This window comes from Kwoniella newhampshirensis, chromosome 6, assembly GCF_039105145.1.
Source record: "Kwoniella newhampshirensis strain CBS 13917 chromosome 6, whole genome shotgun sequence".
In the NCBI taxonomy this organism is placed as follows: domain Eukaryota; kingdom Fungi; phylum Basidiomycota; class Tremellomycetes; order Tremellales; family Cryptococcaceae; genus Kwoniella; species Kwoniella newhampshirensis.
In genome coordinates, this window is record NC_089960.1 from 844,733 (window position 1) to 857,634 (window position 12,902).

General features: G+C 49.5%; 4 protein-coding genes across 4 annotated transcripts; 3 read left to right on the top strand and 1 right to left on the bottom strand.

Annotated features, from left to right (window-relative positions):
• Positions 1–728: 728 nt before the first annotated feature.
• Positions 729–1,967, top strand: IAR55_003479 (uncharacterized protein; the record flags this gene model as incomplete). The annotated part of the gene is made up of 3 exons (XM_066946586.1): positions 729–783; positions 852–1,680; positions 1,742–1,967. 3 exons carry the CDS (start codon positions 729–731, stop codon positions 1,965–1,967), a joined length of 1,110 nt encoding a protein of 369 aa, XP_066802978.1.
• A 4,707-nt stretch (positions 1,968–6,674) lies between these two features.
• On the bottom strand, positions 6,675–9,649 carry IAR55_003480 (uncharacterized protein; the record flags this gene model as incomplete). Its single annotated transcript, XM_066946587.1, has 15 exons — positions 6,675–6,917; positions 6,971–6,996; positions 7,060–7,127; positions 7,182–7,429; positions 7,481–7,665; positions 7,721–7,767; positions 7,814–7,959; positions 8,039–8,491; positions 8,597–8,607; positions 8,653–8,881; positions 8,974–9,036; positions 9,081–9,214; positions 9,276–9,384; positions 9,468–9,538; positions 9,631–9,649. The coding sequence occupies 15 exons, from the start codon at positions 9,647–9,649 to the stop codon at positions 6,675–6,677; spliced, it is 2,052 nt and encodes a 683-aa protein (XP_066802979.1).
• A 549-nt stretch (positions 9,650–10,198) lies between these two features.
• On the top strand, positions 10,199–11,868 carry IAR55_003481 (uncharacterized protein; the record flags this gene model as incomplete). The annotated part of the gene is made up of 8 exons (XM_066946588.1): positions 10,199–10,201; positions 10,272–10,337; positions 10,401–11,004; positions 11,197–11,327; positions 11,383–11,437; positions 11,656–11,708; positions 11,760–11,783; positions 11,848–11,868. The coding sequence occupies 8 exons, from the start codon at positions 10,199–10,201 to the stop codon at positions 11,866–11,868; spliced, it is 957 nt and encodes a 318-aa protein (XP_066802980.1).
• A 258-nt stretch (positions 11,869–12,126) lies between these two features.
• On the top strand, positions 12,127–12,900 carry IAR55_003482 (uncharacterized protein; the record flags this gene model as incomplete). Its single annotated transcript, XM_066946589.1, has 6 exons — positions 12,127–12,173; positions 12,223–12,349; positions 12,412–12,420; positions 12,477–12,540; positions 12,595–12,767; positions 12,820–12,900. The coding sequence occupies 6 exons, from the start codon at positions 12,127–12,129 to the stop codon at positions 12,898–12,900; spliced, it is 501 nt and encodes a 166-aa protein (XP_066802981.1).
• Positions 12,901–12,902: the final 2 nt, after the last annotated feature.

Here is a 12,902-nt window from a genome sequence, read left to right on the forward strand (position 1 = left end):
CTCCATACTTTTCAATCTCGCCTCTCGGTTCATCTCTGCCTCTACCTCTACCTCTACCTCTACACCTCTCTCTCTCCCTCTCTTTTCCGTGCGCTTGTTGAATGAATTTCATTTTCGTTACCCTACATGAATTGGGATTGTTGAGACACCGATTTGGTCAAGAAAGATGCAAGATTATGATGAAGATCTGTGAGCACTCATGCATATGCGCAGCAAAAGGCAAGTCGGAGATGGCCACGGGTGACGCCGATGCCGAATCCTTCTGAAAGTGTCCCCAAAGGGGTTGGGTCGAGGTTGGGAGAGAGGCAGCAAGGTGGAGAGAAATCCCGCGTAATAACGGCATATATATATAGAAACGATTTACGGTAAATCTGTGAGCAAGAGAGAGAGAGAGAGAGAGAGAGAGACAGAGGGAGCAGCACACAGGGAAAATCGAGGAAAATGGCGAAGAGCGTAACGCGCGAACTGAACTGAGACCCTCGATTCCGATGATCATCCCCTTTCCCGGTGATCGAGAGCAGAGAGGGGACAGAAAGTAACGAGCGAGTGGACGATGATAGTAGTAGCGTGTACCTAATAGAGGTATCAATTCTTTTGCCTTCATTTCGTTTACCTTTGTGATTCGTCTCTTCAATCCCTGCTCCGCATCACTCATAGACTACAGTCACCTGCGCGTCGACCTGTCCACGTACCGTCCTTTTTTCCAGGAATCGTCCACAGGCTTGGTAATGCGAGGAGAGTCGTCCGATGTTTATCAATATCACCGGGATCAATCATTCAGTAGTGAGTAGTACACACGATACAGGTTGCGGTTTGCTGGAATCTGGATACTGATGTACTTTTGCCCTTAGCACTCCCTAGCACTGATGAAGAGATCGTCCAAGTGATCGACGATGTTGCCAATAATCTATCACTCACGCACATCTCCGACTCCGCGATAACAACCCCCGGACCGCCGTCGAGCAGCGCGGCGTTGTCGTCGACTGAGACAAACGACCAGCTGGCGCCTCTTTCCTCTTTCGCCGATCAAGACCGTTCTTCAGTGCCACAGAATCCCAGCGGACCTTCTCGCTACACCATTCCCCTGCCCTCTCCAATCCTCGCAGGTATCAGTGAATTGTTGGCTGGTCCATCGCACGCACCTGGCTTCAACTCTTCATATTTTCCGCCGACACATCCCGAGTATCCAAAGGGATCCGGTCGAAGTACGCGCCATCGTTCCATCTCGTCATCTAGACCCTACCATCAATTTGTTGCGCAGGAAGACGGCTCAGCCCGTTCCACGTTCGATCCGCCAATCACTCCAACAGCAACAGATGAGCGCCCCCCCATCAAGGCGTTTTCCGATTCCGGATTGATCGCCAAGCCAGCTCGTGCCAAAGGAAGTCCCCGCATTCGCAATACCGATAGCGCTCTCGCGCCTCACGGCTCCTTCACCTCGTCACGCATGCGCGCCTCCACAAACAGCTCACGATCTTCGCCCAAGTCCTCACATTCTGCAAAAGGTGCTGTTCCCAGGCAAGCAACTACTGAAGAAATGGATCCAGTTGAGCGCGAGCAGTGTTTCATTGCAGCGGCCAAGGGAGACCAGCTTGCCATGTACAGATTAGGATATCGACCAACGCTGCAGCATAGGCATTCCATAGGAGAGGTGGCGGATGTGTGGGGACCAGCACTTCCGTGAGTCACATCGTCATAGCTTGATCACTAACTATCGCAGAGCTTCTAACCGCACACCCAGGTCATCCATCTCCTCTACCACTACTGCCACAGATACTTTGTCCCTACCAACAATTCCCGCTAAGCCTGCGTCAACCAGCGTGCAGCCTGACGACCCGGTACCTTTACCCGAAGATGTGCCTACCTTGTCGCCATCCGATCTATTTGCCGACGCTGCCTCTTTAACACTTCGGTCAAACGCAAGGGCAAATTCGTCACTGACTGATACCTCTCACGATCAATTCTAGACATGTTGTTGACGACTATCATGACAGCTTTCTTATGTATGCCTTTGACACATGCACTCGTTGTCGGTCCTCAGTCTGTCGGATCGCTCGCTTCAAACTGGAGAATTTTAAGCCTATCGACGATATTCGTGTGTAGTTGATTGTCAACTATTTTCACTCCCACCAACGAGCTTGATCGGACTAGGACAGTACTACACTGACGTCGTGCGATATGTGGCCTTGCACTCCCTAAGATGCATAGGGTGAGCGACCGTAATCAACCAAAGCCTCGCTCCCCGAGCAAATCTGCGACGATGCACGGACGCTTACAGCGGTAAATCGCGGACGTTCACGCTTGTGTACCGCTGTGGAGGTTCAGCTCGATGAATCTATCCATCATACTAGACGCTAGGCCCGGCATCATACAATGCCAGCAGCCCGACCCCCAATGCCAAGACAGCCAACAGTCCTAACGTTCAAACACAATCATGACCCAAACAACGCCGGTCCCACGCTGAGTCCGTCGACTGCACCATCTTGCAGCTTCTAAGGCGCAAAACGTAATGCTAGCGTCACGGATCCGAACCGACACTATTCCACCGCAACTTGAAACCACAACATTGAAATTGCTGATCTCGCCGAAATCACCCACAGCCTTTTGTGCTCTCTGAACTAATATCGTCGTCAGCACCAAGTACGGTGTTTCCCACCCTACGATGACCATGTCTTCAGACCTTTCAGTTTTCTCTGTTTTACACCTTATTATCCTGTTTAGCTTCCTAGGCTCTGCAACCATGATCGGTGCAAAAGCGGTACAAGTTGGGATAAAAATTGCTCGCTCAGAGAAAGAGAGAGGAGATGAGAATGTAAACCTGCGGATAGCTAAGTATGGTACTCGTTACCATGTGACTTTCAAACACACGGTTCGCTCGGACATCATGCAACTTCGTCTCTTTACACCTTTACAACTCTCTCATGCATGAAAGCACTATTACAACCATGAATGAAGCCATAGTATACAAGATAGAGCATCCCAAGACAAGTCATTCCCAACTTCATCAAGCTTTTTTCCACATCCTTTCTTTGACCATTCACAACCATTTCAATGGTACCCACGCGGCCCCCCCTGGGATAAATGCCCGCCAAAACCTCTCTCAAACCCAAGAGGATGCTCTGGTTGCCAAAATCAACTCCTACGCCTAGCAAAGTACCCTCTTGATGCCTTGGCACAACACTGAGCTTGCCGTTGTAGTATTCCTCCACATAGGTATGACATAATCACTTCCGCCAAGGTGATCCCGTGTGGTACTGCCGAGATTTCTTCTTCTTCCCTTTGTCATTGTCTATGCCTTCACCCTGCCCATCCTGCCCTCCTCTTGCCTCAGAGATGAACAGCACTCGTGTAGACTGTGTGTGTCCAATGGCGAACCCAGTTTCATCCATGTTGTACATGTTCTCCGGCGAATAGTGATGTTTGTCCATAACGGTCTTGACTTTGGCGAACCATGGTCCAATCTTGGCAGGCGTTGCATTGTCAACTCTCTGCTTGTCCATTACTTGAGACCAGTCGCTAGAGATAAGAATATACTCTCACTTGTTTGTTGCTAGCACTATGTCACACGATGAAGAGCGGCGCTACCGGGTTGTTAAGCTCAAGGGATCCGAGAATTATGCAGAATGGGAATTATCGGTCACTACCACTCTCCTGCTCAAAGATCTCGGCATATTCACACCGCCTACCATTCCTATCGGCTCTACACCCTCTCCTGCCAAAGCTGTGCTCATAAAACAAGCCAGTAAAGTGTTTGCCATCATCATTCAATCACTTTCTCCGGTCATTCAAGCCTCTCTCTCCTCTGCAGCACGCTCAGTCACTACCAGAGACCCTCAGTTGCTCTGGAACGAACTCAAAGCATCCTACTCTGCCGCTGTGGGAGCTCAACAGGCGCACCTCCTTCAGCAAATGTGGACAGTGCCAGCAAGCGAGGGAGAAGATCCTAGCAAGAGGATGGCGGAAATCCGCTCTGCACATGCTCAAATCAACAGCAGCGGTCAGGAGAACCTGTCGGATCGGATGCTGGCCTATGCAATGACTATTGCGCTTCCTGAGTCATTCAGCACCCTCAAACAAACACTTCGGCTCCGAGACCCACTCACTTCGGCCGCTGTACAAGCTGCGGTACAGTCAGAATGGACACGACGCGCTTCAGACGATACTGCAGCAGCCAACATAGCTACAATATTTCGAAAATCTGGTAATAATAATAGCAACCAGAACAGTAAAAGGAGGGAATGGAGCGAGAAATGGTGCAGCATCCACCGTGTAGCAACACACAACACGTCGACTGCTCTCAGAGCAACTCTCAACGCAACAAATTCGGCAATCCAAGCGCAAATATGGTGACATTACTACCAGTAATGTTAAAGGTGTCAAAATTGGAAACGGCTCCAGGCTTGCGGTTACGGGCAGGGGGACGCTAGATCTCCACGGCATCACCCTTGACAACGTCCTTATTGTTCCAGAGTTATCTTGTAACCTTGTGGCTTAGCAATGTTACTACAAGTGATGTCAGTAATTTCGCCTGTCAATCCTGCATTATGGGCAAGACCGGTCGGCTACCATCGCCCCCTGATGATCGACGTGTCTCTAAACCGCTGGAGTTACTGCATATCGACATCTGGGGACCGGCCACAGTAACTTCTAGAGGTGATGCTCGCTATTTTCTCACCATCTATGATGATTATACACGGCGCATCCATCTTACACTGTTAAAACGCAAATCGGACGCCCTACAAGCACTGAAAAGCTTTATTGTAGGGTTGTTGTTCGTTGTAGGGGTCAGCTCAGGGGTTTGCCTTGGGCGCGTACACACTGCCAAGACATCTTACATATCAACTCATCAAGGACAGACCGTAACAGGGATGGACGATAGCGTGCATCTTCGAGGTCGGTTGCTGGTAATGCCTTGAAGTCGCCGGGAAGAGGATTCTTCTCACAGACGACTCAAACACATGGGGAAATCTGGCAATGGCAGCACTAGCAGCATCAACTGCCTCAGCACCTCAGTCATACCGAGAAGCGGTGACCTCGGGTGAGGGGGAGCAGTGGAGAGCGGCAATGAAAGAGGAATTAGCAAAGATGGGGAAATACAAGGTCTGGGAACTTGTGGATCGACGTTCAGCAAATCGAATACTCAAAGCAAGATGGGTATACACACGGAAAATCGATGGCGAAACCGGCAAGGCAGCAGCATTCAAAGCACGATGGGTTGCCAAAGGCTTCTCTCAAATTGAGGGTGTTGACTTTAATGAGCTATTTGCGGCAGTAGCTCATGAAAATTTCATTTGAGTGTTTCTGGCCCTAGTCAATTACTACAACCGTGAATGTGATCAAGTTGACATCAAAGCAGCTTTCCTCAATGAGAATCTAGAAGAGAGGATATACCTCAAAGCACCAGAAGGCAGTGATATACTTTGCAAGGTTACAGTTTGACATATCAAATCGATCCAGTATGGCGTCCATGTAGTGTTCCTGGGCGATATAAAGCTTGTTCTAATCTCGTTTGCGGTGTACGTTGAAGCCAAGGAAGTAACCAGCTGGTCCAGAATCAGAACACTCGAATTTTGCATTGAGCACCCTTTTGAAGTTGTCCAAGGTAGATCGAGAGGTGCAAGCAATGAATGATTGTCCACATGTATCAAGAGCATGAGTACTTCCCCCTCATGCCGTCGGACGTAGAAGCAGCGATCTGCTTGAGTGAGTTCTGGCTCTTGTGATTAGCAGAAAATCAAATCAAGTATAAAAAGTCAAAGTGATCAGATCAGACAATGGCGGCGAATTCATCTCTGGACAAGCAAGAAGATTCCTGCAAGAACGAGGCATCGAACACTTTACGGTCCCACCTGGCTCACACGCTCAAAACGGTCGGGTTGAGCGTGTTCATCTTACTATTCTCAACGGTATACGGACGGTACTACAACAAACTGGGCTACCAGCAAACTTCTGGGCGGAAGCAGCAATGTACATGGCATTCTCTCGCAACTGTGCACCCGTTGGTACACGCAAACTCGTTCCGTTTGAGCTGTGGTATGGCAAGAAACTAAAAATGGACCGGCTACACGCATTTGGAACGAAAGTATTCTTCAGAGATCACATGAATCCCAACAAATTGGAAGTCAGATATAGGGAAGGCAGGTTTATGGGCTATGCACACGACAGCAGCACGGCAGACTATCGAGTCTACGACTCTGAACGCAAGAAAATAGTCATTACGCGAGATACTATATTTAATAGTAATTTGGACGAGATTACTGCGGCAAGCACAACACCACAGGTATCACCATCAACAGACGGTCAGAAATCAGACGATACCGTTATCCTCTCAATCAACGATTTGGCGTCAACACCAATTCCAATTGCAAACCCCCTACCGGTCAGTCCTCAGCGCGCCCTGCTGAAGCAACTAGCGGCACTAGATGTACGGGCACAGGACATACCAGATGGAGATGATGGTTCAAACCGTTCAGAAGACTCTAGCGACTCAAATGATCCCCTTGGTGGCACTCTCTCCTTCCTCCTTGAGCATGCAATTATCATCTCGACAATCGTAACCTCAGCTTTCCAAAGACCAATCTAATAGCCCTCTCCGTGTGAGACTAGCAACTGCGACAGGCAGTTTCAAACGTGAATGTAGAGTAACAGGACACCATAAAGATACATGTACATGGCTAATACGGACTATCAACGATATCGCTGTGGGATTGTCTGATCTTGCGGGTCGGAGTAGACAGTGTAGCATGAGGGGCGAGAGAGGAACGAGTAGGCTGTCTGTCAGCTTGGAACCGCAGCAAGGGGCTTACCTTGGCCAGCTCTTTCTTATTGGCCATGAGCACGTTGTGTTCCAGGGCGACGATGATGTTTTTGTCGGCACCAAACTTGAAATTGTCGGCGACAACACGCGAGTCGTATTGCTGTATTATCATCGATCAGCTCTGTCCACATCCCTCACAAGACATAGCCTTACTTTGATTTGATAGTCATCGGTCCTCCCTTGTTTCAATCGTCGGAAATTCCCTGATCCTATTTAGTTTGATCAAAATTACGGAAACTCACAAATGATGACATATTTGCCAGTCGAAGTCACAATCGTTTTTTCGGCCTCGTTCATGCCGGTGTTGAACCTGGTTCAAGACGGTCAGTCCGACAAACTGTGTGAGGTCACTAATCTATCTCACCTAGCTGGGGTGAAAGAGACCGCGTCTTCCATGTACGCGACGTGCTCCGGCTTGAGCTGGAGTCTTCTTGGAACCGGTTTGCTGTCGGCTGGGAAGCTGCGATCGAAACCAAGGGACCCCTTGTAACGGCCGTCCCCAATGAGTGTGTCGATGAGCAAGAGATACGTCTTGCAAGTCGCTACTAGCCATCGACCGTCCGCAGAAACGTCAACACCAATGATTGGGTCACCTAGCGCTGGGAGAGCGGTCTATTCGGGATCATCAGAACTATACCTCTTAGGATTTTGACAAGGACTGACCTTTGCATTCTTGCCGATTTGGTCGAAGAGTCTGATGTCACCCTTGTTACTGGCCACTGCCAGCTTTCCGGATTCAGTCGTTGCAGCTGCCGAGAAGTCGTTCTTCGTGGCGTATTGCTTGAACTGACTCTCCACTAGCTTGTTACCAGCAACCCTTGGGTCGATACGGAATAATCCATTGTGGGCTGTGAAGAGACGATCAGTACGTCCGCTTACAAGCAGAGGAATGTGAAGACTCACAATGACCAATGAGTGTCTGCTGAGGATTCATTTGAGCATATTTGGAGCTGAAATCTTGTAAGTTGGGTCGGCACGCTCCGTAGCATGACTTACTCCGGGAGAATGTTGCTGACTTCAACCGTTTCTGAAACCTTCCATTCGTCCACGACTTTGCCATATTCCAAATCCATCCGATAGACTGAGTTCTTATTATTCGGGTCAAGCAAAAGCATGTCGGCGTCTTGATTGTGCAACATCATCTGTTCATGATCAGCTCCAAAATGATCATTTCAGACGTACTTTTCCAGGAGAGAAGCTCTTTCCATCTACGTTTCTTACCCGATCGATAGCAGTCCTAAATCTCAACTTGTCGTCCTTATGAGCGAAGACCCCGATCATGTCCCCTCTCGTAACAAAAGACATGTCATTCTTGTATCCCACGGCTAATTGCTCATTCTTGGAACCGCGGCCGAACGTCGTTGTCTCCTCAGCTTCTGACTGATCATCGTCATCCTCGGCATTTTGAGGCTCCTCCCCTTCCTCATCCGATTCTACTTGCTCCCCTTCCGCTTCGGGCTCGGCCATTTCGATGTCTTCGTACGCCTCCTGGATATATCTTTGCTCGTCGGCTTTCGCCTTTGCGTAGCTCATGCCGTTCTTGCCCTCCCACATATATATCGTGAACTTATCTTTCCATTCGGTGAAGACGTCCTCTTTGAATCGAAGGCACCATGTCATGCCGGGCAAACCTTCGCTTTCTCGGAAAGTGAACATGAAGGCGTGATTGGCCTGCTACATCAGTGGGAGAAGGAATGTTTCACCACCCACCATATCAAAGCGTGGATTCATCTCCGAGTCGATTGGAGCAGAAATGAATGGAGTCGAGTTGTGACGAACGATTATCCACGCTGCACAAGAATTTAGCCATGAGCATTCACTACTATCGAACTTACTGTCAAAACCGCCATTTGCAGCCATGTCTGCATCCACCTCCTTCTCCTGAATTACAAAGACGTCGGTGTCGGTATCGAACAGATACAGCTCTGCGATAGCTCGGTGAAGAACAGGCACGTCTTTGAAGGGATCTTCGTTCACAGAAAGAGATGACATTTGACGCTCGAGCTCAGCTGGTGATGTCAACTCGTTGATTGCCTTGGTAGATGTTTTCTTCCTTTCGTCAAACTTGAGAGCTTCCAGCTCAGAGTCGGTTGCCTCATCGTGTGATCGCAAGTATTTCTGTCATTAGCTATGAAATTTGATGGTTAATGACTCACCCTCTCGTATATACAGTGCAAAACTGTCAATTCGAATAGGCTGTTTGTGGCTTTAGGGACAGACTATGGATCTTGGTCAGCGCTAAATTGCGAAGAATCAAGCTCACTTTACTGCTGACGAACTCCCAGAGATCCCCTTCGTCTCCACTGAGGTCTCTCCAAGAACAAGTCGCGTCTCCATCCAGAGATCCAAAGCGAAACTCCAATGCTTGATCGATAAGGAAAACTCTTTCATCATCCGCTAAACAGTGATCAGTAAACAGAGGTCAGCGCAAAGAAATTTTTGGGTAAAGGCCACATACTCTCCGCGTCCTCGTCCAGCAGCTGTTCTTCTCCTTCCTCGTATGCCCGAGTGACGACAAGCTGATACTGGAACTCGACACCTGTGCGACGGATCGTTGCGACCGCATCCTGAAAGCTGACCGGTCAGTTTAGATATGTCCTGCCGTGACTCACATGCATTCTCGAGATCCCTTGATGCTATTAGGACGAACGAGATAGAGCTGTCCTGCGGGTATCTGGATGAGCTCGGGATTTGCAGGGTTACCCCACATCTTCCCGAGTACTTGAAATGTTCGGTTCGAGAATCAGCGGGTCAAACGTATTTCTGCAGGAAAGAAGGCGGACGACCGGTCTCAAAAGAAAAAGTCGACATACAAGATTTGAGGACGAACATGGCCGGCAGCTATATCGCCGTATGCTGGCGAGCCCGCAAGAAGACAGCCGTTGAGAGTGAAGGTAGATGTGACAAGTCCGATGAGGTGTGATGGACAAATCAGCGGTGGGGGAGGAAACACACGAGCACCGTGTCAACAGACTGCTGTTTCCCGATCAAAGTTACTTTGTTGTTTGGTGGTGGTGGTGGTGGTGGCAAAAACAATAATAATAATGACGAGGATTATCTAGCCTATCATTATCGGACAAACGAGACAGCCACGTGATCAGAAGGCTGGCTGACGTGGGTTTACTTTTCGGCCGGGGTGAGGAAACAAATCTATCATGACCGCCCCCCCCCTTCCAGGCCGCGCGTCAGCGGTGGGCCCATTCATTCATCGTTCACTCTGCTCTGCATCGCTCTCTGCATCGCTCAATCATTCAGTTGTATCGTTCCCTTTTGCAACTTAGTACACAGCAACTCCGCTGTCATCTCCGAACCATCGCATCCACAAAGAAGTACAGTAAGAGCATCCTCAAGACTCTATAACAACCGCAGCCGGAATTGAAAATGGTCGGTCCTATCTGGTCATCATCACTTACATCGCTCATCCCTGGTGATGCTGACTCCTACACTCATTTAGGGTCAAGCTCCATCCAGCGGTAACCCTGGAGGAGGCAAGAAGGACGGCAAGGACAGTAAAGACAAGGTGAGTGTCCCATGCTGGTTCTGACCTCTCCATTGTTCGCTCGCTGAACATCGCGATCAACAGCAATCCAAATGGGAACCTCCCATACCGACTCGAGTCGGCAAGAAGAAGAGACGGGGCCCTGATGCATCGTCTCGACTCCCTCCAGTGTACCCTACGACTCGATGCAAATTGAAAATGCTCAAGATGGAGAGGATCAAGGATTACTTGTTAATGGAGGAAGAGTTCGTTGCAAACCAAGCTTCTTATTCCGGTGAAGATCGGACTGCCGCCGACCGAAGTCGTGTCGACGAGCTGCGTGGCTCGCCCATGGGCGTCGGGACGTTGGAAGAGATCATTGACGACGATCACGCCATCGTATCCCTCGGCAATGGTCCCGAATACTACGTTGGTATCATGTCCTTTGTCGATAAGGACATGTTAGAGCCGGGGTGTTCCGTCCTTTTACATCACAAGACCCATGCAGTGGTGGGAGTTCTCGCCGATGACACAGATCCGATGGTGTCTGTCATGAAGCTCGACAAAGCGCCTACCGAGAGCTACGCGGATATTGGAGGTTTGGAAACGCAGATACAGGAGATTAAGGAGTCTGTCGAACTTCCTCTCACACATCCCGAACTTTACGAAGAGATGGGTATCAGACCGCCCAAGGGTGTCATTCTCTACGGTGTGCCCGGTACCGGAAAGACTTTACTTGCCAAAGCAGTTGCCAATCAAACATCGGCTACTTTCTTACGCATTGTTGGTTCGGAACTCATCCAGAAGTATCTGGGTGACGGTCCCAAACTTGTTCGAGAGCTTTTCCGAGTGGCTGAGGAGAACGCGCCCAGTATCGTTTTCATAGACGAAATCGACGCAGTCGGTACCAAACGTTACGATTCGACATCTGGTGGTGAACGGGAAATTCAGCGTACCATGTTAGAGCTGCTCAATCAACTGGATGGTTTTGATACCCGTGGAGACGTGAAGGTTATCATGGCCACTAATAGGGTATGTCCCATCTCTCAATTCTATTTCTTGTAGTCGATATTTACGATGATTGCAGATTGAGAGTCTAGACCCAGCTTTGATTCGACCAGGAAGAATCGATCGAAAGATTGGTGAGCGCAATCTTGAGCGGGCAGAACTAACAAACAGAGTTCCCCCTTCCTGACACCAAGACCAAGCGACATATCTTCAAGCTTCACACATCTCGGATGTCTTTGGCGGATGATGTCGACCTTGAGGAGCTGGTCATGACCAAGGATGACTTGTCAGGAGCTGATATCAAGGCCGTGTGCAGTGAGTTCCGTTCCTTTTGGTCATCGCTGACGAACAGCCGAGGCGGGTCTGTTGGCTTTGAGAGAGAGGCGAATGCGAGTGACGAAAGCGGTGAGTATCATGATGGACCAGTCAGTACTTGTCTCTGATGACTGTGAATAGGACTTCACAACTGCTCGGGAGAAGGTGCTTTACAGAAAGGACGAGAACACAGTGAGTGTCCATGCAATCGACAAAGCTGACTATGTAGCCCGCCGGACTGTATTTGTAATTGGTGATGACTGCAAGCGAACTTCTGGGCGTGTTTTACATAGCATTATGATGCATTGAGCATGTCTACAGATGAGGAGACGCAAGAATCGCGTTGAAAGGAAATCTCATAACATCGGTTCAAATGCTGCGTGGCCCACCTCCACCTAGCGCATCCAGCCGCCGCGCTCGCTCTTTAAGAAGAGAAGTAGTCCTCGTTCCCTTTCTTGCATGCAATTCATCCTCCATATATCCTTCACGGTTGAAGGACAGATCGACCATGTTCGGAAACAGTACCAGGGCGCAGACATCTACGGCCACTCGCAGGTACATCGTACACGTGTTCAGTGGGGTATCTTTCGCTTACACCTCACAGGTTGATGAAAGAGTATCGAGATTTGACAGCCGACCCGTTACAGGACACCATTACAGCTGGACCTGTGTCTGAGGATAACATGCTAGAATGGGAAGCCTTGATACAGGGCCCAGAGGGTACTCCTTATGTGAGTCATCTTTCTGGACGGGAGATACTGACAGACAGGAAGGAGGAGTATTCGCCGCCAAGCTAGTCTTCGTGAGTTCGGCATCAATGTGCTGAAGGGGTGTTCTCAAGCTGATTGCAGTCCATAGCCATCCGATTATCCCCTCAACCCTTTTACAATGACGTTTGATCCTCCTCTCCTGCATCCCAACAGTGAGTGTCTACAGACGCCTTGTATCCTCATGCCAGTGTTTCTGACGAGAATAGTTTATCCAAACGGCGTTGTCTGCATCTCGATTCTACACCCCCCGGGCGACGATCCGCTCCATTATGAATCGGCCTCGGAGCGATGGTCGCCGGTACAGGGCGTTAGAAGTGTATTACTGAGTGTGCTCAGTATGCTGGCTGAGCCCAATATTGAGAGCGGGGCCGATGTAGAGGTGAGGCCGAAGCTCATCTTACTTTGTAGGGATGCGCTGATTGGATAGATAGTGCTGCAAGCTTTTCCGCGACAACAAGCCAGAGTTCGAGAGACGAGTCAGGGAGCAAGTAAACAACCTTCTTGGTATATAGGT